Source organism: Somniosus microcephalus, chromosome 21 (assembly GCF_052327205.1).
Source record: "Somniosus microcephalus isolate GS21.2 chromosome 21, FLI_Smic_1.0, whole genome shotgun sequence".
NCBI classification, from domain to species: domain Eukaryota; kingdom Metazoa; phylum Chordata; class Chondrichthyes; order Squaliformes; family Somniosidae; genus Somniosus; species Somniosus microcephalus.
Genome location: NC_141007.1, coordinates 50203190 through 50228652, shown reverse-complemented (window position 1 = coordinate 50228652; position 25463 = coordinate 50203190). Strand labels below are relative to the sequence as shown.

The following is a 25463-nucleotide window of genomic DNA, read 5'->3' as shown; positions in this document are numbered from 1 at the left end:
AAGTTTGCAGACGACACAAAGCTGGGTGGATGTGTGTGCTGTGAGGAGGATGCAGAGAAACTCCAGTATGATTTGGACAGGTTGGGTGATTGGGCAGATGCAGTATAATGTGAGGTTATCCACTTTGGTGGCAAAAACAGGAAGACAGATTATTATCTGAACGGCAATAGATTGGGAGAAGGGGGCGTGCAACGAGACCTGGGTGTCCTTGTGCACCAGTTGCTGAAGGTAAGCATGCAGGTGTAGCAGGTGGTTAAGAAGGCAAATGGTATATTGGCCTTCATAGCGAGCGGATTCGAGTACAGGAGCAAGGATGTCTTGCTGCAGTTGTACAGGGCCTTGGTGAGACCACACCTTGAGTATTGTGTGCAGTTTTGGTTGCCTTATCTGAGGAAGGATGTTCTTGCCATGGAGTGAGTGCAGGGAAGATTCACTAGACTGATACCTGGGATGGCAGGAATAATGTATGAAGTGAGATTGAATCGATTAGGCTTATATTCGCTAGAGTTTAGAAGAATGAGAGGGGATCTCATTGAAACTTCTGAGATGAGGAGGAATTTCTTCAGCCAGAGAGTGGTGAACCTGTGGAGTTCTCTACCACAGAAGACCGTTGAGGCCAACTTAGTAAATAGATTCCAGAAGGAGTTAGATATATTTCTTAAGGCTAAAGGGATATGGGGAGAAGGTAGGGACAGGGTACTGAATTTGGATGATCAGCCATGATCTCATTAAATGGCGGAACAGGCTTGAGGGGCCGAATGGCCTACTCCTGCTCCTATCTTCTATGTTTCTCCTATGTTTCTATGTTTAGCAGTAACAGTGAGCTTCAGGAGTGTTGCCATGAATGTAAAAGGCTCTTAATTACTTACAACAAATAGAAAATGTTTTCTTTTCATTCACTTAAATTAAATTCCATATTCAGTGGAGAATAAATCTTTACACCCTTCTGGGGAGAATGTTGTCCTCTGGGAATTATAAACATGATAATTTTACTATAACCCAGTCTACAGTCTCTGAGCAAGCCCTTTATCCATTCCAAATTAAATAAAAATACATCCTAATTCAAAATCCCCAAACAAATTAAGCACATGGTATAAGCAGGAGACTACACATTAAAAAAAACATTTAAAACTATTTTAAATGTAATAAATTAGGGTAACCATCGCAATTGTTAGGTTATGTGGTCAGCTACTTTTGTCAAACACATCCCAACATGTACTCTTGTGCATAATCTGTTCCTCTATATACACTGGACACTGTCGCTGTGTGGTGAAATGCTTTCTCAAATGGTGATTCTTGCTGTCTTTCACAAGTTCTGAAGTTGTGCATGTGTTACACTAGCCCAGTGTAATTATAAAAATAACGTAAATAATAATTGGACTCATGGGCCTAGAAATTCAGTTGTTTGCGCCAGCCGCTAGCGCCTTAGGAGGAGATGTTGGGTGCTAGGCGGCTAGCGCCCGGGTGCAGCGCGATCTGCGCCTCTCCCCAACTTCACTCACGATTTAGCGGCGGCGCAAAGCCTTTGCGCGCGCTCAGCTGCGCGCGCAGATCCTGGCGTCATTTCATCGTGCAACGCCCTTTGTGCGCCCCAAACCGGAAATTCAGTGGCGCCGCCCTTCTTTGCGCCTGGCGGCCCCAGCGACTGGTAGAGGGGAACGGTTCCCAGTCGCTGCGGGGCGCGGGGGGCGCTATTTAAAGGGGACTCCTCCTGCCGTATAAGTGGCAGCCATTTTGTGCCAATCCCTCTGTGTGAGAGACGGATATTTGGAGAGAGACAAAGGCAGAGAGCTTTCTGCTTTGACTCAGCGCTCGCACAGGTACTTGTGGCTTCAGGCCAGAGCTTTGCACTTGGATTTCACTTTCAGTGCCATAGCCTTGAGTCGCCACATATAATGGGGGCTGCAATGGGTGGAAACGTTGGCTTTCTGCATTGCATTCAAAGGGATCAAAGACGCCGTGAGAGAGTGCCAGTCATGGCCAGACGGAGATTGGCCAACAGGTGTCGGCACAGGAGGCCTTACCCACCCAGGGTATACCGCCAGCAGTTCTCATATCTGACCATGTCTGAGGAGCAGTGTGTTTGGAGGATGCAATTCACAAGGGAGGTGGTCACTGAGATCTGCCACCTGCTTCGCAGAGATCTGCAGCCACAGCTGAGGAGCAGGATGTCTCTGTCAGTGGCAGTGAAGGTGACGGTGGCTCTCAACTTCGATGCCACTGGCTCCTTCCAATCCGCTACTGGGGACATTGCCAACATCTCCCAGTTCGCGGAACATTGCTGCATCCACCAGGTGAACAATGCCCTTTTCAGAAGGAGACGTCAGTACATCTCCTTCCCCATGACCCTGGACAAGCAGCAAGAGCGTGCAATCAGATTTGGAAGAATAGCGGGCTTCCCCATGGTTGAGGGCGTGGAACTGATGAACCAGCAATGGTCAGGCCTTGCTTCAGGGCTGCAGTGTGCAGGGCATGGCAGCCAAACAAGTCGACCCTTCCCCTTTAAGAGCTGACCGGCGCCAGCGTGTCTGCCTTCATTGAGCAAGTCGCCGCACGTGCGCTGCGCCCGTCCTCGGTGTTGGCGCCCCAGATCGCCGGCTTAGCGCCTAATGATAGTCGTGCATCGCCTGCTTTAGCGCAGCAGCAACCTCTTGGGGCGATGCCACTGAATATCGGCGAAGGTGGCGCGAAGTTGCGCTGGGCGCAAACTTTAGCGGCCGCCCGGCTGTAGCGCCCCAAACGTGGCTATACTGAATTTCTAGGCCATAGCATCCATGCTTTCATACTGTGTGGATGCTATGAAACCAAGAAATGTTATTAGCACTTTAGGTATTTTTCTATTAGTGCATGCTTTTGTAGTGGTCTAGCAGTACCAGCCTTGGCCAGTGATGTGCTGAGATGTGCACTGTTGATTTGTATCAAATGGTCTCGTGCAATGTGGGGTTACACTAACCCATAGACTACTTAACTTGTATAATATAAAATGTATTCATTAAAATGATGCTTTAACACAATGTTGCCAGCTGCTCACAGACGTCTGAACTAGCACACCCTGTATTAGAGATTGTATCATTAGACTTTGAGTAGCAGTTGTAATAATGCCACAGAGGCTGAGTTATCTAAACTGACATTATCCATACCTCTGTGTTAATATAACCTTCAGGCTGTTCACCAGTGTTTTAAATTTTGATGCCTTTTTATCTAATCTGGCACACTTGGTACATAAACAAGATGAATATCATAAAAATACAACTGTACACAGATAAGGACTGCATTAAGAAAAGTTGATGCTCTGAGAGGTTTTTGGCATTATTTTAGATGTTCATGTTAAAATTCAAAACAAAACTAAGTGCTTTATTTTTTTATTCATTCATGGGATGTGGGCGTCGCTGGCAAGGCCAGCATTTATTGCCTATCTCAATCGCCTTTGAGAAGGTGGTGGTGAGCCGCTTTCTTGAACCGCTGCAGTCCATGAGATGAAGGTACTCCCAGTGCTGTTAGGGAGGGAGTTCCAGAATTTTGACCCAGCGACGATGAAGGAACGACGATATATTTCCAAGTCAGGATGGTGTGTGACTTGGAGGGGAGTTGCAGGTGGTGGTGTTCCCATGTGCCTGCTGCCCTTGTCCTTCTAGGTGGAAGAGGTAACGGGTTTGGGAGGTGCTATCAAAGAGGCCTTGGCGAGTTGCTGCAGTGCATCTTGTAGGTGGTACACACTGCAGCCACGGTGCGCTGGTGGTGGAGGGAGTGAATGTTTAAGATGGTGGATGGGGTGCCAATCAAGTAGGCTGCTTTGTCCTGGATGGTGTTGAGATTCTTGAGTGTTGTTGGAGCTGCACTCATCCAGGCAAGTGGAGAGTATTCCATCACACTCCTTACTTGTGTCTTGTAGATGGTGGAAAGGCTTTGGGGAGTCAGGAGGTGAGTCAATCGCAGCAGAATACCCAGCCTCTGACCTGCTCTTGTAGCCACAGTATTTATGTGGCTGGTCCAGTTAAGTTTCTGGTCAGTGGTGACCCCCAGGATGTTGATGGTGGGGATTCTGCGATGGTACTCATGTTGAATGTCAAGGGGAGGTGGCTAGACTCTTGTTGGATATGGTCATTGTCTGGCACGTGTGTGGTGTGAATGTTACTTGCCACTTATCAGCCCAAGCCTGAATGTTGTCCGGGTCTTGCTGCATGCGGGCATGGACTGCTTCATTATCTGAGGAGTTGCAAATGGAACTGAACACTATACATTCATCAGCGAACATCCCCACTTCTGACCTTCTGATGGAAGAAAGGTCATTGATGAAGCAGCTGAAGATGGTTGGGCCTAGGAGACCGCCCTGAGGAACTCCTGTAGCAATGTCCTGGGGCTGAGATGATTGGCCTCCAACAACCACAACCATCTTCCTTTGTGCTAGGTATGACTCCAGCCAGTGGAGAAGTTTCCCACTGATTCCCATTGGCATAAAGTTGAACCCTGAAAAACACATGATAATTTTTTCCAAAAATTATTTGCAAAATTTAGCAGCACAGCTCATTAAGTAATTCATTGAGCAATTCTGAATTCAAACTGAGTGATAAGTAAAGATGCATTAAAATCTTTCTTTGCCACAAGGTGCTGAACTGAACATTAGAATTCCTGGTATAAGTGGCTTGGTGTCGAAAGGTGCTGCATATGGAATGGTAGGACACAGACTTGTGCCTGACATTCACAATTACAAAGTTCCTGATCTTCACAGAATCATCAGTGGTTGGTTCCAAATGAAGGATGTACAGTTCGCCACACATAGTGGGAAATTTGATGGGTGCGTCACTTTAGTTGGCTCTAACACACCTCCTGTGTCCACTTACTGAGCAGAATTGACACAGAGGCCTTGGAGCAGGTTGTATCTTTGTCTCAGCCAAGAACTAGGGAGGCTGCCTAGGTTCCAGCCCAGCACTTGCTTGGTCTCCTACCCACTGACAAAAGGTTAGCATAATTCTCACTCCAAGAAGGTGAACTCTTCTCTTTCCCATCTCTGGCCCAGCTCCCCCACCCCTCGCCACATACACCATGTGGGACATTAGTGTTCTGTGGGTGGATCCAACCCATGCTCCGTACATTTGACACCCTTGGCCTACAGGGAGTGGTGCCAAAAATTGCAGATGAAGCAAAAATAGAAGGTATTGTTAAGACCAACGGAAGCTGAAAAGGGATAAGATGGGGGAATGGGCTAAAAGTGGCAGATGGAATTCCTTGTCAGTAAGTGTGAGGTGATGCATTTTGGTTACAAAAACCAAAAGTAATGATGCTATGGAAGTGCAGCGGGTATTGGGGGTACACGTATCCTAACTCGCACCAAGTTCCGTTCACTCATGTACTCACTGATCTACATTGGCTCCCGGTCCAGCAACGCCTCTGTTTATATAAAAAAAAATTTAAAATTCTGATCCTTGTTTTTAAATTGCTCCATGGCCTCGTCGCTCTCTATCTCTGTAACCTCCTACAACCCTCCGAGATCTGAGTGTGGTGTCAACCAGTGGCTCAGTGGGTAGCACCCTCGCCTGAGTCAGAAGGTTGTGGGTTCAAGTTCCACTCCAGAGACTTGAGCACAAAAATCTAGGCTGACATGCCAGTGCAGTGCTGAGGGAGTGCTGCACTGTCGGAGGTGTTGTCTTTCAGATGAAACGTTAAACCGAGTCCCCGTTTACACACTCAAGTGGACGTAAAAGATTCCATGACAATATTTTGAAGAAGAGCAGGAGAGTAATCCCTGGTGTTCTGGCCAATATTTATCCCTCAATCTACATAACAAATACAGATTGGCTGTAAAGTACTTTGGGACATCCAGTGGTCATGAAAGGCGCTATATAAATCAAGTTTTTAAAAATTTCTGCATCCCCAATTTTCATCTCTCCAACATTGATGGAGGAGGGTGTCAGAAGAATCGTGAATGTAGTGGGAGGAGTCTGGACAAAGGGAGAAAAAAATAGAATCGTGATGAGAAGAAATAAGTTCTGTGGGGCAGGAACAGGCTGAAACGACTGCTCTACCGGGACAGTCCTGTTTGTGGATCTTGGGAAAGAGGTTGAAGTGGGCTGTGTGGGGACTATTAGGTTAGAGGCCATGGGCAGAAGATCTCCACAGGAGATGAGGCCAGTGACAGTCTGGGGAAATAATAGCTTGATGTTCGGTGTGGGGACATGATCCAGGGGGAAGTAGGAGGATATGTCATAAGGTTGGCGTTCAGCTTCCGCAAGGTAGCGGTCTTTTTGTCCGACAACAACAGCGCCTCCCTTGTCAACAGATGACAATGTCAGTATTAGACCTGAGAGAATGGAGTGCTGCAAGTTCAGAGGGAGATAGATTAGAGTGTGAGAGAGGAGCAGAGAAATTGCGATGGCCAATGTCATGCCGACAGTTCCCAATGTAAAGATCAAGTGAGGGTGAGAGGCCAGAGGGAGGTGTCCAGGTGGAATGAGAATTCTGAAGACTGAGAAAGGGTGAAACCTCCTGGCCAAAGAAGTGGGCACAGAGTTGAAGGCGGCGGAAGATGTCATGCTCGAAATTCATTGAGGTGGGGGTGTAAGGGGATGAAGCTGAGGCTTTTGCTGTGGACTGATCATCTGGGGTCAGAGAGCGGAAGGTCAAAGGGTATAGTGAAAGCATAACAAAGGGCGATGTGAATGGGAAGAAGGATCAGCAGGGGAGTTGGAATCTAAGGCTCCCCCCACCCCAACCCCCCCTCATTTAAATGCAAAATCTAGCCCAAGGTATTTGTACTAGAGGCAAATGAGAATACATCATGGTTTTTCATTAAATGTTGTCAAATACTTAATTGATGTTCAATTAAGAATAATATTGTCCAAGACTTCAAATCCTCTTATCAATGCATATTTCCATGTAATATGTGTTTAAAAACCAGCTAAATGCTTGTTAAGTGGTAATTAGTGAGAGAAAGAAAAAACATTCAAGTGATTATTCTGTGAACTGACTATTTTGCAACCTGGCAATTTCCCAGGAGTTCTGACTTGCATCAAATACTGGAATTATGTTGCACCATATATTAGTGTGTCTCATTTATTGAAAATGTATTGCATCATTTTTGTAGCTACAGTATATATAAAATTCCAAATAGTTGTTAGTGCATAATAAGTGGTTCCTCATTTGTGTACATCGATACCCAAATCCCTTTGCTCCTCAATAGCAAAATACTGCAGATGCTGGAAATCCAAAATAACAACAGAAAATGCTGGAAAAACTCAGCAGGCCAGGCAACATCCATGGAGAGAAAATAGAGTCAACGTTTCGGGTCAAACCCTTTGTCAAGACTGGAAAAGCACAGGAAATGAAATAGATTGAAAGGCCAGGCTGGGAGAGAACAAAAGAGAAGTGAAGAGACATTAAGGAAGTATTCAAAACGGGACGAGATGGTGATAGGACTAGTGGAGACAAAAGACGGCTCTAGATTAGGTGTGAAATGCGCTGGCAGAATGAGAGACAGCTGCCATGTGGGAGAGAAAAAAAGGTGGGGGGGGGGGGGGGAGGAGGGAAAAAATCTTAATTACTGCCAAACAACTTCTCTGGCATTGAAAATTAACATTTTCAAGTGTGGAGTCTCATTCGTTCAACTTTTAATTATTGTTAGAGATTTTTTCTTTTAATTACATTTTTTTTACTTTCATCTCTTTTTTCTCTCTCGATCAAATCTTTCTTTCCATCTCTTTATTTCGCTTTCTGTACCTGATTTGACATTAATTCAATATTCCAACTTAACTTCCTGGTTCAAACTCTGCATTTGCTCATTAACGATTCTTCAGTCTGATTGCTTGAGATACAGTTGCTTGCCCTGTTCATGCAGATCCCCTCTCAATTCAATTTTTTAATTTTTAATTTGTCATATATGCAGCAGACGTGTGTACTGCACAATGAAATGTTGATTTTTACGAGTCCTCCCAACATTGGAATAAATATGGCATAACAATGATAAAAATACTAATAGAAATACAGTAATAATAAATAAAATAACAGTAATAAATAATAAATTATACATTCATGAGTCTTATGGCCTGGGGGTAGAAGCTGTTTTGAAACCTGCTGGTACGAGACCGTATGCTTCGGTATCTCTTACCGGACGGGAGCAGGGCGAAGAGGTTGTGGCTGAGGTGGCTGGGTAGATATCCTGGACAGCAGGTAGTTTAATTCCTATAGTATGTTGTGCAGCTTTCACCACCATCTGTAGAGCCTTGCGGTCTGTGGCGGTGCAGTTGCCATACCAGGTAGTGATGCAGCCGGACAGGATACTCTCGATGGTGCACCGGTAGAAATTGGTGAGAATCTGGGAGGCCATTCCAAATTTCTTCAGTCTCCTGAGGAAGAACAGGCATTGGCATACCTTCTTCGTTACGATGTCGATGTGATGTGACCACGTTAAGTCCTCCGTAATGAATACACCCAGGAATTTGAAGCTGCTGACCTTCTCCACCTCAGCCCCTTCGATGTAGATTGGGGTGTGTCCCTCCCCCTGCCGCTTCCTGTAGTCCACGATCATCGCCTTTGTTTTGCTGATGTTGAGGGAGAGGTTGTTGTACTTGCACCATTCTGCTAGAGCTCTTACCTCCTCCCTGTAGCCTGTCTCGTCGCCATCTGTGATCAGGCCTACAACGGTAGTGTCATCAGCAAACTTGATGATGGAGTTGGAGTTGTGCGTGGCCACGCAATCGTGAGTAAACAGGGAGTACAGAAGGGGGCTGAGTACACAACCCTGGGGCGCTCCCGTGTTCAGGATCAGTGTTGAGGAGGTGTTACTGCCTATTTTCACCACCTGGGTTCTGCCTGTCAGGAAGTCCAGGATCCAGTTGCATAGGGAGGTGTTAAGTCCTAGCTCACTGAGCTTGTTGACAAGCTTGGAGGGGATAATATATTGAATGCTGAACTATAATCAATGAACAACATTCTCACATAGGCGTTCCTCTTATCCAGGTGTGATAAGGCAGTGTGCAGTACAGTGGCGATGGCATCATCCCTAGATCTTTTTGGGCGGGAAGCAAATTGGAGTGGGTCCAGTGTGTCAGTTAGTAAGGAGTTGATGTGGGTTTTGACCAGCCTCTCAAAGCACTTCATGATGACAGAAATGAGTGCTGTGGGACGGTAGTCATTTAAACAGGTTACTTTTGTTTTTTGGGGGACTGGAATAACCGATGTCATCTTGAAGCAGGTGGGGACTACAGACTGGTACAGTGAACGGTTGAATATATCCGTAAACACGGCTGCCAGCTGGTCAGCAGGCGTAGAGGTCAGTAGAGGGCGCTGTGCTTTTTGGATGTTTGGCTGACAGGAACTTGCCGTGAAATAACCCATAGAAAGTCTATTGGCAAGTGCAAGTCAAATAAATGGCTGGCCCCGTTCGTTTGCCGCTATGAGCAAAATCCCGCCCAGTATTTTCCTAAGCAAGTGAGTTATATATTAAAAGGGTACAATGGAACAATTCTATGATAGTTGAGCTTGTAATATAAGTTGGTGCAGGAATCACTGGAGTGTGGATACTGGTGATCATATCAAGGTCAAGAAATGAGTGTAGATAAGAAATAAGAGCAGGAGTGGGCCATTCGGCCCCTCCAGCCTAGTTCTTTAGTAGATTATTTAACCATTCTAAATTAGTCATGTTCAAATTGTGTTAAAGAACCCCTTCATTTAACAAAAAATCAAATACCTATGATTTTTGCATGACTAATCAGAACCATTTTGAGTTCATGTTGAGGATGTGAGGTTGTGTGCCCCCCCCCCCCCCCGTTAATTAGAATTAATCACTGTTCCTGATACTTAAGCATGTGATGGATGTTAACGCACCAAACTATTTGAAACTGATCTTAAAAGTGGCTAACATTTCACCTTCAAATAGTTTGTGCAGCTTTCACACTTTCTGCAGTGGTTCTCTGACAATGCAGATGCATTTCACGTGTCTGGAAGAGCCTTGCCAAACCACAGCAGTCTGAATGTCATGGAAAGGTTAAACATTTCGAACGTGTTACTTGGAATTTCACACAGTGCTTGTAACCTTTCACTGTTGCCTGTAATTTAATCATCCTTTAGAATCCCTGGAGAAATGCCCCATTTGCCTTGTTTTAACCTTTAAAGACCTTGTGACTGGTGTAGTAAGACTTATAAGGATTGCCACTGTGTGCCCATCTACGTTGACCAGGAATATGTTCCTGTTAATTGCTTATTAAATAAAAAAAACTTTTTTTTAACAGGAAAGCTTTTAAAAGATTCAAATATAACATTTACAGAATAAAGATTAAAAAAAGAAAATTGCTGTAAATTTGTATTAAAAACTGAGGATGCAGAGCAGGTCACTCAGTATCTGAAAGAGGTTAACCTCTGGGTGTAACACTTCATCACAACTAGTTCTGTTGGAAGGGTGGCACCTGATGTGTTAACCTGGCATTCTGTTTCCAATGCTGACCAACCTGTTCTGCGTTTCCAGCCTCCCTTCTTCTTGTATTGCAGAAAATTTACTAAAGGTACTTTGCTGTGAAGGTCAGACCTTTCAAACAACTGAAAAAGTCCTCCTCATATCCTTACTATCCTGTCACATTACAGATTAGTTTCTCATCCAGTTACAAATTAATTTTGACAGCATTGCAAGTCCTATTACACATCTATATTAAGGAGCAATGTTTTCAGATAGCTACAGAGACTAGTAGAAATATCAAGCAAACAACTAGAGCTACAGCTGCTGAGATAATTTAGTTTCTTCAAACACACCCCTGATCATGTTGGTAAACTGCCACATTTTTGTGGTAGGCTTTAAGATTTCAAGATGCACCACTGACATTAAGCCACTTCTTGGCTGCAGACAGTGTTGGTTCAGTTATCCTGAAGATCAGTGCGTGAGCTTTGCTGTGTATAAAACTATCCTTTTAAAAAGGTGATTGTCTACAACAGGTATTCAATGTTAACGTACCACGGCTAACTCTACAACTGAAACTCTGGAGTCAGTGAACCCGCGCACCACTGCACCTGTTGATTCTGGATGTCAGTAAGTTTGAACATTTCTGGTGTACTATGATCAACACATTTTGTTGATAGAACGAGGACAGATGGATCAGGTTATCAACTGATGCTGAAACCACGGTAGTGTAGGAAGGCTCTTAACAACCAGTATTAGAATAGTTGACATGATAGTTTAGTTGCTATCAATCTCTTCTAAAACAATGCAGATTTCATTTAAAAATCCATACAGTTGTTAAATGGTCCCGTGGCACTGTGGTTAATTCTAATTAAACACAGTTCCTGGGACTTAAACATGACTTTCTCTCTGACAATTACAAACAAAATGTTGCGTTAACCGGTACCATACATTATTAGTGTGATGATCCACAATAAAGTTAGTAATTAAAGCTGTATACTAGAAGCATTGGCACTGAAGAACTGACTTCCTCACTGAGCTGTCAGCACCAGCAGGTGGCCACTCAACACTTCCACTTTTATCTGATACACTGTGGATAATGTATACAGAGATAGCAAGCATTACCAATCCAAGATGGCGACATCTGGAGAACACATTTTGAAAACCTCTACAAAGACATCCCAATAAACGAAACAAACCCAAGTCAACATCAGGTCACAGAAAAACTCCACACATTAGAAGCAACAATTAAAGACAACCAAAACCCTCTAGACTCCCCAATCACATGGAAAGAACTGGCCACAAAAACAAAATCTCTCCACCTAAAGAAAGCCTGTGGCCCAGACAACATCAAAAATGAAATGCTCAAGTTCAGCAATATGGAGATGCAGGGTGCGGTACTCAAATTATTCAACATCATATTACGTTCAGGCTGTTTTCCCGATATCTGGTGCCAAGGACTAATCTCCCCCATATATAAAAGTGGAAACAAATCAGACCCAAATAACTACCGCGGCATCTGTGTCAACAGTTGTCTAGGAAAGTTATTCTGCAGTATTCTAAATAGTAGATTACTTGATTTTCTTAACAAACATAATATCCTCAGAAAAAACCAAATAGGCTTTCTTCCAAAACACCGCACCGCCGACCATATCTATACCCTTCACACCCTCATTGAAAAACATATACACCAAACAAAAAATGGGAAAATATTCGCCTGTTTCATCGACTTCAAGAAAGCCTTTGACTCTATATGGCACGAAGGGCTCTATTATAAACTTCTTCAGTGTGGAATAGGGGGCAAAGTCTATGACCTTATTAAATCAATGTATCTGAAAAACAAATGCGGGGTCAAAATTGGAGACAAACGCACCGATTTCTTCACCCAGAGAAGAGGCGTCCGGCAGGGCTGCAATTTGAGCCCGACCCTGTTCAACATATACATAAATGAATTAGCAGACATGCTGGAGCAAAGCGAGTCACCAGGTCTCCGTCTCCTGGATGGAGAAGTGAAATCCCTGTTCTATGCGGACGACCTGGTTCTGCTGTCTCCCACAGAACAGGGATTACAGCAACAACTAGACCTACTCGACAAATACTGCCAAAATTGGGCTCTAACAGTAAATCTAAAAAAAAACAACATCATGATTTTTCAAAAAAGGCCCAGATGTCAGGAAAACAAATACCAGTTTACCCTCAGTGATACCACTATAGGACACACTATGAGCTACACCTACCTTGGTCTAACTATTACAGCATCAGGGAGCTTCAACATAGCAGTGAATGCACTAAAAGAAAAAGCCCGAAGAGCCCTATATGCAATAAAAAGAAAATTCTACAACATCCAAATCCCAATCAAAATCTGGCTCAAAATATTTGACAGCATAATCCTGCCCATTGCACTGTACGGTAGTGAAGTATGGGGCCCGCTAAATCACCAAAGCTACACTAAATGGGAAAAACACACAATAGAAGCCCTACATGCAGAATTCTGCCGAAGCATCCTTCGCATCCAAAGAAAAACGCCAACAAATGCATGCAGAGCCGAACTAGGCAGATACCCACTGATAATAAACATCCAAAAACGAGCACTAAACTTCCTAAATCACCTCAAATCTAGCTCCCCAGACACCCTTCATTTCAAAGCCTTTCAGACCCAAGAGCTAAACCCAGAAAAGAGTCCCCTGAGTCAGCTGCTACTGAAACTAAGTACTCAGCCGGACCCTGACCAGCCCCAGACCAACACAGCCGTCCAAACACCAATCCGAGTGAACCAAATCATTAAACAATGCAAAGAAACCTACCTGGAACATTGGAACAAAATAACCGAAAGCCAAAGCAGATTAGAATGTTACCGGGCCCTAAAAAGAGAATATAAACTGGCAGACTACCTCACGACCATCAGAGACACAAAACAGAGACAGACCCTCACCAGGTACAGACTAAGCGACCACCAACTGGAAATTGAAAAAGGCAGATACAAGAAATCCTGGCAGCCTAGAGAGAATAGAATATGCGATCAATGTCTGGCCGGCGAGGTTGAAACAGAAATGCATTTCCTCCTAAAATGCGAAAAATTCAACACATCAAGAAACATATTATTCAACAAGCTAAGCCAAACAACCCCAGATTTCAAGGAATTGGATGACCTGTCAAAATTGAGATTAGTCCTGGGAGAAGGAGACAGACCATACCTTGGGGCCAAATATGTAACAACATGTCACAACCTGAGGACTGTTTAAAATTAAGACTGTTTAAAATTAATATTGAACGTACCAAATGAAGTACAAAGACTGTTTAAAATTAATATTGTTTAAAAGTAATATTGTATGTACCCAACAAATGTCAAATCGATTGACACCTACAGAATGTTTGAAAATGTACCTTTTTGCTATGTAAGCTTTGGCAATATGGTTCTCTGTAAACTTTCATGCCAATAAAGCATTTGAATTTGAATTTGATAGGGAGACATGACTTTGTCCCCCATAAGTTGGTTCCACGGTGAGTTCCTGGTCTTGGCCAGGTTGTCGTGATGACACCTGTACTTCACAGGGAAATTTATCAGACCAGTAACCCCACTTTTATCACACCTTGACTATGGAGTCAGAGAGATAGAGCCCTTGGAGGCAGTTACCTACCCATCTTCTTGGCCAAGGAAGGACTCTTGTTGTGAGGGACTTGGGCAAGGATTTAAAAAGAAAAGAAAATAAACATGCATGCAGTTTGTGTTAAGATTTAATAAGAAGGGTGCTAACATTGAAATAGCTATTTTAGCAGAAGCATTAACCTGTTTATTTCAAGTGGGTTAGCATCTCTGTTACCTGATGGTGAGGCTCCCGAGAGCAAGAATACAGAGCATTATTGTCAAGGTCTTTTACCAGATACTGTCATTTCCCTCTTAAGAAGTCTAGTGAGCAGGCCAGGTCTCTGGACTTATGTGCACCCATTTAAATGGGTGACATGTATGCTTTGGGTGGCGCCTGAAGTTTGTTGTGGGTCCACGTTTCATTTATTTTTGAATGAAGGCCACACCATTTTGTAGTGGGTCCCCTTGGTCTTTCTTGTCTCAGATTGGCCATGGCAGAATATGGCGGATTGCTAATTGGGCATGCGATGTCTGGCCTGATTTTCAAGCCCCACCTGCTGCCGATGAGGTCCTGCATTGCTGGCGGGAGCTGGGCAAAACCAGCCCAAGTGGGGGATGGCTCCAGATGAATTTCTATCCATTACGGGCAGAAAACTATGGAGACTGTGACATAAAAAAACTACTAGGCACTTGGTCAGTATTAAACAAGGCTTTAATCAACTGTTTTTCAACATGGAGATCTAGTTGTGTCCTTCACTAGTTCCTGTTAAAGAATGTCCTGCGCAAGCTGGGCCCATGCCCGAGTATTTATACTCTCCCTGGACAGCGCCACCAGCAGGCCGCCAGTATTATTTCATAAATCATTTCCACATGAATGACAAGATTCATGTCAGACTGTGCCTGCGATTTCCTGATCCATCGTGCTGGTTGGCAAGGCTCCATGCTAGCAGCACGCATTCAGAAAAACACCTTGTAGTGTAAACCGGTTTTAAAAATCACGTTTTACTTTTCAGTTCTGGTTACCAAAATAAAAAGCAGAGCTGCCAGCTGGGACTGTGCAAATAGACTGGGTATATTTTATTTCAGTGGTGTCTAGTGTGATTTTTGCGTTCCAAAGTACCAGTATGGCATAAGCATCATCGAAACTTCAATAACAACAGAAAAATGCTGGAAAAACTCAGCAGGCCAGGCAGCATCCGTGGAGAGAGAAACAGAGTTAACGTTTCAGGTCTGGGACCCTTCATCAGAACTGGAAAAAGCTGGAGATGTAACAGATATTAAGCAGGTGCAGAGACAGGGAGGGGGGGGTGCGGTTTAGGAGGGGAGGAAGGAATTGAAAGAATATACTGTGCTTATGTAAGAGGCAGGAACGATTAAATGTTGCAAATAGAAACTCCAATTCAATTACTAAAAATGTAGCCCAATGAAGTTTCCAATTGTATCCTATTTGGTCATACATAACATAGCCTCATACAGTTCCCCTTCTGTATCACACACACACATGGAAGTGCTTGGTGCTTATCGAAGAAATCTGGCTTATACTGAGATTTAATATGATAAAGAGAGGGGGGTGGGTGGGGAGTCCAGGAACAAATTTACTTATATACAGTGACCATATACTTGTGCCTTTTTATATTTAAAAAAATACTGCTCCTGGAAAGGAAAAGAGGTTTTCGGAGTCTGGCAGCTTGGCAACGAGAGTCGCCCTTCTCTCACAGGCCACTGCAAAAATTTCACACTTGGAATACCCAGTCGGAAATGTCACGCTTTTTAAAGAATCATATTCTGGGAGGTGAAACCTAGGTCAACTAGGCAGTAAACACTGCAGCCAGAGTTAGAAACTGGATCGCGTGAAGCTGGAGTTCAAGGTGGTGACCGAGACCGGGATGGCATTACTAAGTTCCTGCAGTTTAAATTAATAGACCAATATGAAACCCGACAAAAAGCTACTGCTTTGCGTAGAGGCTTTCAATCCCCACCAGTTTTCAAAATGTTACCCCCCCCCCCACCCGTCAAAGTTTCCCTATTTCCACCCTTTACGGTATTCATTGTGATCTTTGATCTGCTCACTTCCTAAGAAAATAGGTTGACAATGAGTGGAATAGTCGGGTTGTTTGTAATAAGTAAGGCCTTAGTATGGCGGACAAAACTTTTCAGATTTATAAACTGTTTAAAATTCATTGGGAGCCCATGGTTGGTGAACAGCGCTCTGGGCATGCATTTATATAATGTTTGAACAGAGCTCTGGTTTCACTGTTGGAGAGCAGACAGTATAACGGGAGCTGCTTTCAGCAATGTCCCCGGTCGATCACTGTTTGGTGCCGTGTAACCCGGATCAATGGCTGCATTTTTTTTTACCATAGTCGATTGAGTATTGGTTCCAACTGCGCAGTAAAAAGAAAGAAATTGCATTTCTATAGCATCTTTCACCTCGGGTGCCCCAAAGCGAGTCATGCCAATGAATTGCTTTCTGAAGAGTAGTCAGTGTTATGTAAGCAAACTTCTGACGAAAGGTCATCGACCTGAAACGTTGACTCTATTTCTCCCTCCACCGATGCTGCCTGGCCTGCTGAGTTTTTCCAGCATTTCCTGTTGTATTTTCATTTCTACTGTCTGTCTGGTTCAACTTGGAATTCTCCTGCCCAGGAGCACTTTCACAGGCATGTGCTGGGCTTCCCTCTTAATGGTTACATTTTCCGACCTGGGGTTTCCTCCTTGGGCACATCCCTGGAAGTTACACCTGAAATTGCGCCCAAAGCTGCACTGAATTTGCCAATGTCAAGTTCCGCACATGTATCCTCCCGAAATCATTAGAATACACCCGAATTTAAAATGGCCCTAAGTGAGCCTAAACAATGTCCAAGGAATACCAAAGCCACACCTTCTTGGTGTCTTTATAATTAAAGGTTTCAACTCAGTTCACCATCATTCATGCTTGCACAGCATGTTTAAGAACCTGCAATCAGGGAAGCTTTTCAATTGATAATGTGACTTATCCTTTACCATTAAAAAAATCCATTAAAAGAAACAGATAGTACAGAGCAGCTCTTAGTGAGGATAATTTTTTTTTTTTTTAAACGCTCAAAAAATTGTAATTAAAATTGCAACGTTGAAAGACCCCACAGAACAAGCACAATCGCAAGACACGCCCATTTGAGAGTTGGGGGTGTGGCCAGTTTTGTGGGCGGAGATTCGTTTGGACAGAAGGTTTGATGGACGGACGCAAAAGATCGAGGAGACTTGGGCGTATTGTAGTTACGTGTGCAACTTGCTTATGGCCAAAATTTTTGTTTAATTTAATTTTTGTTCTAGTTAGTGGTGATTCAAATTTACTGAACCTAACTGATAATTTTTGTAGTTACTAAACACCCACAAGGCCAGTGTGAAATCTCCTGCCACTTGGCACATCTAACTCCTTAATGTGCACAATGTTGCCATCCTGAGCACAATTCCCATAGTACGTGATCCAATAACCTCACCCTCCCCAATGAACACTTCAGGACCACTTCATTCAGCATATCCCAATATATATTAGTTATTCAGACCACAGTATTGTTAGGTATATAATGTAACCTGACATCGGCGCTTCATGACTAAAGATGTATCCAGGTGCAGAGTCCCAATCTGTTGCAGTTATTCCTTGACGTGCAGATAACTAGTATTAAAATTCCTGTACTATTCAGAAAGCTGTATGGAGTGGCTGTTACAAATCGCCCTTGACAGACAAGAGGTTGCAGTTTATAGCAAGTTATCAGCAACTAAGAATAGGAGCCAGTTGCATCCCAATATAGGTCTGACCTCTTGCTGTTGTGGATAAGAATGCCATCTCAAGCAACTTCAAAGCACAGTACAATGCATTTGAGGTGAATCACTCCTCAAAACTTACTGCAGTACCAAAATAATTAGAATGTGTATAAATTGGTGCAGCTTTTTTCCATGGGACAAGGGGTTATTTTGTAGTCTGCCTTCGTGCAGTGGTCTAGCCACATTCCCTCCCATCCAGGGGCTTATCCTCGTGCCAAGGAGTGTTTATATTCAGGACAACCATATGTTCCTCACCGCTACCTCATCACAGTGCCCCCCTCAAGCCAGGGTGAGGTGCTGTCAATTCCACCACCATTGTAGACTCCATGACCTGCTCTCTTGCGGGGGGAAGCCATTCCATTCCTTAAATGAGGATAGAAAACTAACAGGACTTGACCTAACTTCATGGTCGATTATCAGTGTCCTATCCTCCTAGCAAAAGTATGAAAGTAAGTTGCACCTGTGAGAAAAAATCATGACATCCTATTTGCCATTTTCCTTCTTCTCTTTTTCATCCCCAGTTAAAAGGTTACATAGTAAGATAGAAAATACACTCAGGGAGATAATGAAGGAAAAGGTTTATTGACATGGGAAGTTATTAAATCCATATTGTTTTCTGTTTTCAAAGCTCTTGTACAAAAATCATCTTTTTGTACCAATAGCCAGGTTGTTTTTGACATTTTAGTTATTATACACATAAAGCATTGTACACTTTATTGCACCATTTTCTCACAATTTCAGTTAGACCTTTTTCAATAAAATCCTCATTCTGATCTTGTTTTCTGAGTTGTCAGCCACAACTGGCATAGTCTGGCCTCAACGAGCGACTATGTGTGACACTCATTACAATTACAAACACAAAACTAATCATCTGACGTCATTAGAAAAAAAACTATATGTGAATGGAGATGTGCACTTTATCCGTGCTCATTCTACATACACTTTCCTTACATCACTAGTTTGCTTTCAGATAAAAGTATGTATGGCCTCTCTCACTGGGTAATTCCCTTTGCAATTCAGAATATCCTTTGATTTTTGGATTAACCGGTGAAACAATCTGTTTTTTGTATTCGTGTTTGGAGGGGGAGGTTGATTTTTCCAGTGCCAGAATCAGAAAAATGGCCACGGTTGTGTAATGCTAAGCTTGATTTAGACGTGAAAACAGTCCAATGAAGCAAGACTTTCCAAGGTCCTACAGCTGACCCAGATACAAATGTAATGGCCCAAAGAGTAATGTGAAAAAGATTTGCTTGCTTTATATTCTCAACAAGTAGCCTGGAACCACAAGCTGTATACATCACCATCTGAGATGCATCTCCTCTCACAGGGTGCAGATAGCTTTGAGCTTTTCCAGCTGAGTTTTGGCACCAAACAAGTGCAAAATTCTGAAAGGGTTTGAGAGAATAAATAGTGATGGATTTTTCCATTAGTTGGTGAATTAAGGGAGGGGGGGGAAGTGCAGGGTGGATAAACACATGATCAGTACTGAAGCATAGGAGTTAGAAGAAATGTTTTCACACAATGGGTGAATTAGAGTATTGGATGCATTACCACAAGTGTTAATCAAAGTTAAGTTGATCACAACATTGAGAGAGGGACAGAGGGAGGGTGTATTTGGACCAGGATGTGCACACATTAACCTGACTGTAATTTTAAAGTATACATTCTGTCCTTATTTTTATATTTTCAATATAAATTCTTGTGTGCACATTTAATAAAAAACTGCCTATGTAAATGCTGTAATTACACCCTTGCGTGTAGTTACAGCACGACATTTACATGGACTGTGTCCATTATAACTGTGGACATAGCAATTTATAATGGAAAAAGTTGATAGGAAGTGTGTGCAGATGTAAGGTTTTTATACATATTGATTAAATAGATACAAAGGGGGAAATTTCCTCCCATAACTGGTGGAAGATTGGCAGACCCCCAGAGAAATCACGTAAATGGCTGCTTTGAGCTGTTCACAATTCTCCAGGGGGTCCTCCAAACTTCTGCCAAAGTTAGGCAGGAGATCGGGAGAAACCCTACGGAAATTCCATGTGATAGTTTGCAAACTGCTGGCTTATTCTTTGAATTAAGTGTAGAGCATGTTGTTCTAGAGAACTGCAGGACACTAAGAGGTTACACATTCAACTCAAAAGAACATTACATTAAACTTCACCGATGTGTCTGCAGAAGACCCATTCAGTACCAGTGTTCTTGCCAGAATACGTCCGTGGCAAGAGTATTTCTCAATTAAATATACAATTGAATATAATCCTTTCACGAGTGTGGACATGCATTTCGGCATTGTGGAATTTTAATCCACTGACCAATACTTCATGCATGATGTTATTTTTAAATATGCTAACAAGTGATCCTTTCTCAGCAACTTCCTCTTTACTTTACAGGTTGTAGCCTGAACCATGGGAGGAGCCGTGGCAGATGATAGCCCTGCAAGAGTGAAGGCCCCTGACGGAGACTGGGGTTGGGCCATTCTCCTCGGATGTTTCGTCATCACTGGATTCTCATATGCTTTTCCTAAAGCTGTTAGTGTTTTCTTCAAGGAATTAATTAAGGAGTTCCACGTTGGATACAGTGATACTGCTTGGATCTCTTCCATTCTGCTTGCCATGTTGTATGGAACAGGTAAGCATTTATTGGGTAGGAAACATAATGGCCCAGAAATTCGGGTCGGGAGCTTCCCGTGGGTGTAAGCCCCCGACCTGCACTTACTTTGCGCGCCGGCCGTTGAGCTGTGGGCCCCCGTGGAATTCTGATCCTGGGCCTGCTCCAACTGCCGGCGCGCAGTGCTTGCGTATCCCAGGGGCGCAGTTAGTTCGCAGCGTCCCCTGGGATCACGTGGGCCATGGGGAGCCAATCGGAGCAGGGAATGCTCCATTCATAAGTTTGACAGGAAGGGCTGTCAAACTTATAAATACTATGAGCCCCAAAACATCACTAAATCTTCAAAAATTAAAAAAAAAATCACATTTTTAAAATAAACTATAAATTACATGAAATAACTATTTTAAACAAGAATTTACATTTTTGAAAAAAATAATTTTATTTTCTAACGGGGCTAAAAATAAACTTACCTTTCTTTAAAAATAATAAACCTGTGGAAAAAACGTTTTAATTTTAATTAATTCACCACTTACCTTGTAAAAAGCAGGCCTTGCGACTGCTTTTTATATGTGTAACTTCTGGAGGCTTACCCTCCCGGGAAAACCTGCAAAAGAAATGTAAGTTCCATGCGCACGCGCAGCCTCTCCTGCGCACGCGTTCCACCTCTTAACCCCTCCTTTCAGGGGAACGGAAGTGCTGGTTTCCCGCGCATGCGCAGTGCATGCAGGAAACCGGCACTTCCATTGGGCCTACGGGTGAGTACCCCGTGCGTACTCACCCGTGGGGACCCGAAGTTCTGGGCCATCATGTAGTTGGTCTTTTGTTAACAAACTTGGTCTTCATCCTTTACATTACAGCATTCCATTTATAGTTATAACTTTTGATTTTCCAGTATTTATTGATTTATGTAATGCATTTATAACCAATATAAAACCCTAATAATGGATTTTACATTTAAAATATACTGTTGAACAGATTTAAAAAAAAATTCTCCTCTCCCTCCGGAAGACACTGAGGGCTAGAAATTCACTTTGGCCCCGCCAGCTGGCTAGCGCCCAAAAGTTAGCGCTGCGCGCGGAGCCAGTTGCGCCCGTCAGAAATTCAGTTTTTGCGCCCCAAGTCGGAACCGGGCGCTATTCCAGGGTGTGCCCGCCCCTGCTTGGGGCGCTGAAACTGAATTTCAGCGCTGTAGGTGCCGCAGCGCCACCCGCTGCGGAGCGGCAGGCTGCGGTACTGCAGGCCTCCTCCTTCTCTTAAGGGGGAGGTGCCTGCAACTCGGAGATCGCCACTCGCTAGTGCCGGCAAATGAGCCTGGCACCACGGAGAAGTGCCGGGCTCCCGGAAAGCAGCCGGCAATGCCGCGGGGGGGGTGGGGGGGTGGAGGAGGCCGGGGAAGGAGGTGCGGGCAGGCGGCCGCCGAAAAAGCGGCCGGCCGCACCTCCGCCTTAACTAGCGCCACTAAGGCTGCAGCACGGCCCGGTCTTCACATCGTTGTTTGCGGCCGCTGCGGAAGAGGCGGCCGCAACTAAATATGGGGGTCGGCCCGGTAGCAGGGCGGAACCGGGGCACTGCGCACACCGATGACGTCATCGGTGCCGGCGCAGCGCTACCGGCTACCGCCGCCATTACCGCAGCGCTGAATATCAGCGCAAACTCCTCTACTGGCGCAGAAGCCCTCTTTGGGCGGTAACTGGGCGCAAAGCCCACTGAATTTCTGGCCCTGATTCCCTTATTGTTGCCCTCTGACCCCTTGCTTGAGTGGCCATCATTCACGTTGAGCCTTACGGTGTGTGTTGATGGGAAGGGGCTGCTGAATAGTGATCAGGAGCAGGAACCATGCCCGCCCTAACTCCGGGCCACTGCAGTCAGTTGTAGTACCCATACTACTACTCTGTCAGAGATCAGTTACCTCAGTACAGTTCAGGGACTGAATCTGGAGCTTTTCTGGTCTGTGTATTGCAGATGGTGCCTTTTACTGTGAGCGATTAGGGAGCCCAAACTGTTTCTTTTCGTTCTCTATTACTTCCCTGTCTCTTCAAGAGGGAGGGTGATCAAGTAATCACACACGATTAATTTTTGACATCACATCACAGTTACATTTTTTAAAAGTAAGCCCAGGTGACCATGTTTCATTTGTGAATCTGGGCGGTGATTGACCGCAGCTTCCCCAAGAAACAACACTGACTGCACTTCAAAATCATTTATTGGCTGCGAATCACTTTGCGACATCTTGAGGATGTGAAAGACACTTTGCAAGTGCAAGTTCTTCTTCTGTATTCAAAAAAAAATGGCACTTCATATTGAATAAAGAATTGTTTTTAATGCAAATATTTGAGAATAAGGGGCAGAGTTTCCTGTTCCTGCATCTGGCTGTTCTGGATCACCTGGACACACACAAAGGAAAACTCTGATGGGAAAGGTCGCACACCCGCAAGGGAATCCAGCTGATTTTCCTTCCATTAATTTAATTGGTTTGGAAAATTAGCTGGGCTCCCTTACAGGCATGTGATCATCCACACCCGATTCTTCTCTATTGGTTCCACCTCGGAACAGGAAAGTCTACCCCTAAATGTCTAAGACATAAAGGGGGCTGTTTTCACTAACCTACTGCCCCGTTCACGCTGATAAAATGAAAATTGTAAAACCGAAATCTTCGATTTCCAAGCAGGCCTCGAAGTGGGTGGCCAGCATTCCTGCCTGAAACAGGTGGGAGATCATTTCGATATTGTGCCAGTTGTGGAACCCAGACACGATTTTCAGGTAGCGATGGGCAGAGGATGCAGCGCAAATGCTCCACCCATTAATACTGGACATGGAGCGGCCTAACCAGAGCTGCTTAAAGGGACCACTCGAGGCCATTCTGGATACAGCACAGGTAAGTTTTCTAAATGATTCTAGTGGGGCCAGGAGGATGCTCACAAAAATCTTCCTGGCCCCTGCTGATCCTTCTATGACTGTTGCCCCCCCCCCTTTTTTTTTAAGCATGTAATTCTCGCTAGGAGCCGCCAAATTCCCCGGTCAGTGATGTGCCCGTCAGCGCTCGGTGAGCACTGGCAGCACGCTGATATTATGTAAATGCTGCCCAACCGTAAAAATGGTTCGAGCCTCCTCCTGGTGCCATTGGGTGGGCTTAACGCACCACTGCCCACCTTGATGGCACCAGAGTTGAAAATCGCCCCCAACAAGTGTACTGTAAAATAGTTTATACCAATTCTTGCCTTCAACTTGAAGGCGTTAACCGGAAACTTAGGCTGTCATGGCAACATGTGGTAAGTGAACATATAACACAGAATGCATAATCAGCAGCCATTCTGATACGCAGTTTTAAACCACACCTAAACAAAACTAGCCTCTGATCATTTAACTAAAAGGACAATGTCGTCTGTTGCTCGACTATCTCACTGTGCCAGGGAAGGCTTGGGTGTGGGTTTGGGCTGCAATTTATGTGCAGCAAGTGGGGGAGAAAAATATTTAAAATATGATATAACCTAAAAGTAATTTTCCATTTTTGTATTAAACTATTAACTACTTGGTTTAAATTTGACTAGCTCTCACTTTGTCTTCAGTTGAAACTGAGACAAACTAACAGATCAATTTTAGGATTTTAAGTTTTTTTTTTGCTCAAGCCACTGAGGTTTGCAGCTTACGCAAAATAACGACTCTACTCCGGCTGCAAACAGCGGTGTTTCTTCCTGCTAACTGTCTGAGTTGCTGTGTATCACATTATATCAGTGAGCAACCATATGTAGCAAACATCCTGCTTCCCCTCTGTGGTACCTCTGCTTATCAATGATTGCCTCATGGGAGTGTGTTTTCTGCAATCAAGGAAACAACTTTACAATAACACAATTTGTCAATGCGCCTTTTTATTTTCATAAGAAAGCACTTCTGATGGCTTAACAACTTCATGCAGTGAGTTGCTCACCGTGAGGGGGCCCCAACTTTGTTCCCTGGCCTGTGCTGAGTTTGCTGATCTTGTCAAGGATGCTATAATTAGTCTCCGCTTTCCTGGGATAGGGATGGGAAAATTGGCCAAGGTTCTTGCTCCTGATGGCTATTCAGCAATTCCCGAGGTGAGGGAGGGGCATTCATTAAGGACTAGATCGAGTTCAGCTATGATGGTCAAATTGCCTGCAACATTTATCTTCAAGACTTACACATGAATAATAGCTATTTGGGTGAGGTACTTGATGGTGATTGGCTTCCCTGAAGCCAGGGCTTAGCAAGGAGTCCACATCTCCAATTGTAAGCAATAGACTTGCTGTTGTCTACTTCTGGTGCAGCTGTGATGCTGTGTCTAATTAAAACCCTCTACAAAGAGAACCCCTGCCCTTGAGGCATTTGTTCTAATTACAATGTGACAATCGAAACCCAAATGTCAATACCACTTGTGCTCTTGAATACTTGTAATCTAAATTTCCTCACATAGAAGACCACCCTTATAGCTTTATTTTTCAGCATGGTGCATTAGTGAGTTCCAAGCCCTGATTTTCAGTCAGCCTTATTTGATTTGCCATTCTGTGCACAATTGCAGATGTACCCTGATTTTTGCCCCGAGTGGTTTTCCATTTACATCAGGAAATGGGTAAAATGTTTATCTTGTTTCTCATAATTATTGTGGTCTGATTCCACTGCATTGATACTTATTAAGTGTAGGTTTGTTATATCATTCTTGTCAAATCCATTAGAAAATTCAACCATTATTTGGTTTCTTACAGCTCTAGATCTCCAGGTAAGCAAATCAGTAAGCTGCACTTTGCCCAATGGCTAGTGGCAAGTATTCTGCATTGTTATCACCTTGGCTAGGAACATAGGAACAGGAGTAGGCCATTCAATGAGATCATGGCTGATCTGCGATCTAACTCCGTATACCCACCTTTGCCCCATATCCCTTAATACCTTTGGTTAACAAAAATCTATCAATCTCTGATTTAAAATTAACAATTGATCTAGCATCAATTGCCATTTGCAGAAGAGAGCTCCAAACTTTTAGCACCCTTTGTGTGTAAAAGTGTTTCCTAACTTCACTCCTGAAAGGTCTGGCTCTAATTTTTAGACTATGCCCCCCCAGACCTAGAA

The 25463-nt window shown here is 43.9% G+C and overlaps 1 protein-coding gene across 3 annotated transcripts in view; it reads left to right on the top strand.

Moving 5' to 3' along the window:
- LOC147102781 (monocarboxylate transporter 4-like) overlaps positions 1-25463 on the top strand; it is a 62564-nt gene that overhangs the window by 20198 nt on the left and 16903 nt on the right. For 2 of the 3 annotated variants that reach the window (XM_085963588.1, XM_085963586.1), the window contains exon 2: positions 20168-20405. In XM_085963588.1, coding sequence (XP_085819714.1) covers positions 20183-20405 — 223 coding nt within the window. In that variant the 5' untranslated portion in view covers positions 20168-20182. Of the gene's footprint in view, positions 1-10917; positions 11012-20167; positions 20406-25463 lie in introns of all 3 variants that reach the window. The other variant, XM_085963587.1, reaches the window with a different exon arrangement.